This window comes from Solanum pennellii, chromosome 8, assembly GCF_001406875.1.
Source record: "Solanum pennellii chromosome 8, SPENNV200".
Lineage (NCBI taxonomy): Eukaryota > Viridiplantae > Streptophyta > Magnoliopsida > Solanales > Solanaceae > Solanum > Solanum pennellii.
This window is the reverse complement of record NC_028644.1, coordinates 6,149,241-6,152,545: the sequence shown is the minus strand read 5'-3', so window position 1 is coordinate 6,152,545 and position 3,305 is coordinate 6,149,241. Positions and strand designations below refer to the sequence as shown.

The window sequence follows — 3,305 nt, the reverse complement described above, 5'->3', positions numbered from 1 at the left end:
ATGAATCATAAAGAAGTCATTGAGGATCAAGTTTATAAGAATAAACGTACTTTGAAAGCTGTGATGATGAAATATGGCATTGATAATAGATTTCAGTGGAAGACAAAAAGATCAAGTATAGTAAGGTATTTTTTATTTAAATATATTTTATCTTTTGTTGTTATATTAATTATTCCATATAATATAATGTCTTAATTTATTTTGTTTATTTTCTTTTGTAATTCGAGCAGTTATACACTTGTTTGTGTATCTGAAAATTGTGGATGGATAATGAAGGCTTCCAACATCAATAAATCGGGAATGTTTAGAATTAGAAAGTTTGTAGATGAGCATACATGCTCATTAAAAGATAAGGTGTATAGTCAGAGACAAGCAACAAGCAGTCTTGTTGGAGGTCTAATAAAGCCCAAGCTAGTTGATCATAAAAGAAAGTTGACACCGAAAGACATACAAGTTGATGTTAGACTCGAACTTGGTGTAGACGTATCTTACTTTGTGGCATGGAATTCTAGGGAAAAGGCAATAAATACATTAAGGGGGACACCATCTGATTCATATAGTAAATTACCCAATTATTTATACATATTGGACACCACTTATCCTGGATCGCATATAAGATTGAAGAAGACGGAAGAAAATGAATTTCTATATGTCTTTATAGCTTTGTTTCCTTTCATAAAAGGTTTTGAAAGTTGTAAGCCAATAGTTGTAGTAGACGGTAGCCATCTCAGGGGGACTTATAATGGCACATTTGTGTCTGCAAGCACATTGGATGGAACAGTTAACTATTAGTTATTTATATTTTTATAAATAATTACGCACGGTATTATATTCATTAAACATGTATTTGTTGTATTTGACGATATGTATCCTAATGTTTGCATTATATATGTTCAGGAAATATATTGCCCCTAGCATACGGTGTTATTGATTCGGAAAATGATGCATCTTGGACATAGTTTTTTGAACAATTTAGAGAAGCTCATGGTTTAAAGGATAAAATGTGTGTTGTATCCGACAGAAACAAGAGTATTATAAAAGCAGTTTCGAGGATATACAATATACCACATTATGCTTGCACGTTTCATCTTTGGAAGAACGTGAAGACACTTTACAAAAAGTCACATGACAGTCTTTCAGAGGTGTTTTATGCAATGGCAAAGGCATACAAACTTTCTGAATTTAATGAACTGATGAAAAAAGTAGAAGATGTTGATATTAGGGTGAAGAATTATTTGGAATTGGCTGGTTATGACAAATGGGCAAGAGTGTATGCACCAGTTGATCGAGGCACTGTGATGACATCAAACATAGCTGAATGCATAAATGCATGCCTTGTGGAAGCAAGAGAATTACTTATATATGATTTTCTTGAGGAAATTAGACAAATGTTTGGTCGATGGAACTTCAAAAACCATACATCTGCTTCTAATACATTCACGACACTTTGTGGTAAAGCACAAGAAATGCTCGCTGAAAATGAAGAACTTTCACTGCGTATGACGGTATGTTTATGCTTCCTTAAAATTGTAACATGTATTTTTTTCAATCTTAAAAATTACTAAACAAATTAAACTAAACATGCAATACACAACACGTGCAAAAAAAAAATTACCTCTTCTCCAAAAAATTGTTCTTCTTCAACTTCATGAATTTCTGTGGGATTTTGCACCTCGACAGGTTCAGCCATTTTTCCACCTCGTATAACCTCCTTAGACTTAGAAGCTGAACCTAATTTGTTGTTTATTTCTTGAGTGAAAAAAAAATTAAACTATGTAACTCGGAAGAACTGTGATTTTTTTTAAAAATACCTCTAGTAACTTTTTTGAATGCATCCATTGAAGAGTGAATTTGATATTATGAAACCCTAAAAAATAATTTAAGAACAACAACAAAATAAAAAAAATAAAAAAAAGTAAAATAAGTAAGTAATCAAAAAGTAATATGAAGAACATAATAACCAATTCAATGTGAATCTCCAAATCAAACCTTCAAACGGAATTACTTGATAATGATGTTAAATAGGAAAATTCGGGTTTGAAGAAATTGAAGCGTAAATCTGGGGATTTGATGATATATGAATAAAATGATTTTGAAGATGTTGTGTCTGTTGAAGAATGTTAGAGAGATAACTTGCAATTGAAATGAAATCATGGAATATTAAGAGTTGAAAATTAAAAAAGATATTCTGAAGAATTAGTTTTGAAAAAGGGGTTTTAGAGAGAGAAAATATTTTATTAATAAAAGTGAAAATAATGCATTGGAAGTTGTTGAATTATCTATTAAAAAGGGTTAAGATATAACGTGACAACACAATTAAAATTCCGGAAAGAGAGTGTAAGAGAGATAACGTGACAATCCCAACTAAAATCTGGGAATGTGATAAGTTTAATATTAATAAATATAAAAGGAAAATTCGGGAATCAATGCATAATTAATTTTGAAAAAATGTTATAAAGATAGTGAAAATATTTTATTAATAAAAGTGAAAATGAATCTTGGAAGTTGTGGAATTGATTAGTAATAAATATATAGATATAAATTAATAATAATCTTAATATAAGAGAGAGAAATTTTAAAATATAATTAGTATATATCTAATTACTTAAATATAGGATAGCAATAGGCTCTTCCTCATAAGACAGATTCTCATCAAGAAGAATTGAATCCCAACGAATAATATAATTTCCATCACCATGGTATTTTTTCAGCATAGACACATGAAATACCGGGTGCACTCCTGACAACCCTGGAGGCAATGCCAATTCATAGGCCACATCCCCCACGCACTTCAGAACTTCAAATGGACCAATATAACTCGGACTAAGCTTACCTCGCTTACCAAACCGCATCACACCTTTCATGGGTGAAACCTTCAGCAAGACTTGTTCACCCTCCATAAAATCTAAGTCCCTAACCTTTCGATCTGCATATTCTTTCTGCCTACTCTGAGCTGCTAGAAGCTTCTCCTGAATGAATTTTACTTTATCTAACGATTCCCTCAAAAGATCGGTACCCCAAGGTCTCACCTCAAATGCATCAAACCAACCAATGGGAGACCTACATCTCCTCCCATACAGTGCCTCAAATGGGGCCATATCAATACTTGAGTGATAGCTATTATTGTATGAAAACTCTGCTAAGGGTAAGAATTTATCCCAATGACCACCAAATTCTATCACACATGCACGAAGCATATCCTCCAACACCTGAATCGTTCGCTCAGACTGACCATCGGTCTGAGGGTGAAATGCAGTACTAAGATCCAGCCTAGTACCTAATTCAGCATGTAATGTTCTCCAAAA

General features: G+C 32.4%; 1 protein-coding gene across 1 annotated transcript; it reads left to right on the top strand.

The window, feature by feature from the left end:
• LOC107027452 lies at nucleotides 1–792 on the top strand. The gene is made up of 2 exons (XM_015228619.1): nucleotides 1–125; nucleotides 231–792. The coding sequence occupies exons 1-2, from the start codon at nucleotides 1–3 to the stop codon at nucleotides 790–792; spliced, it is 687 nt and encodes a 228-aa protein (XP_015084105.1).
• The last annotated feature ends 2,513 nt before the right edge of the window (nucleotides 793–3,305 follow it).

What these genes read in the sequence shown, in the direction of transcription:
- LOC107027452 (XM_015228619.1), top strand. Translation starts at nt 1, where the DNA reads ATGAATCATAAAGAAGTCATTGAGGATCAAGTTTATAAGAATAAACGT. An exon ending in AAAAGATCAAGTATAGTAAG is followed by an intron (nt 126 to 230) that starts GTATTTTTTATT and finishes TAATTCGAGCAG; the next exon opens with TTATACACTTGTTTGTGTAT.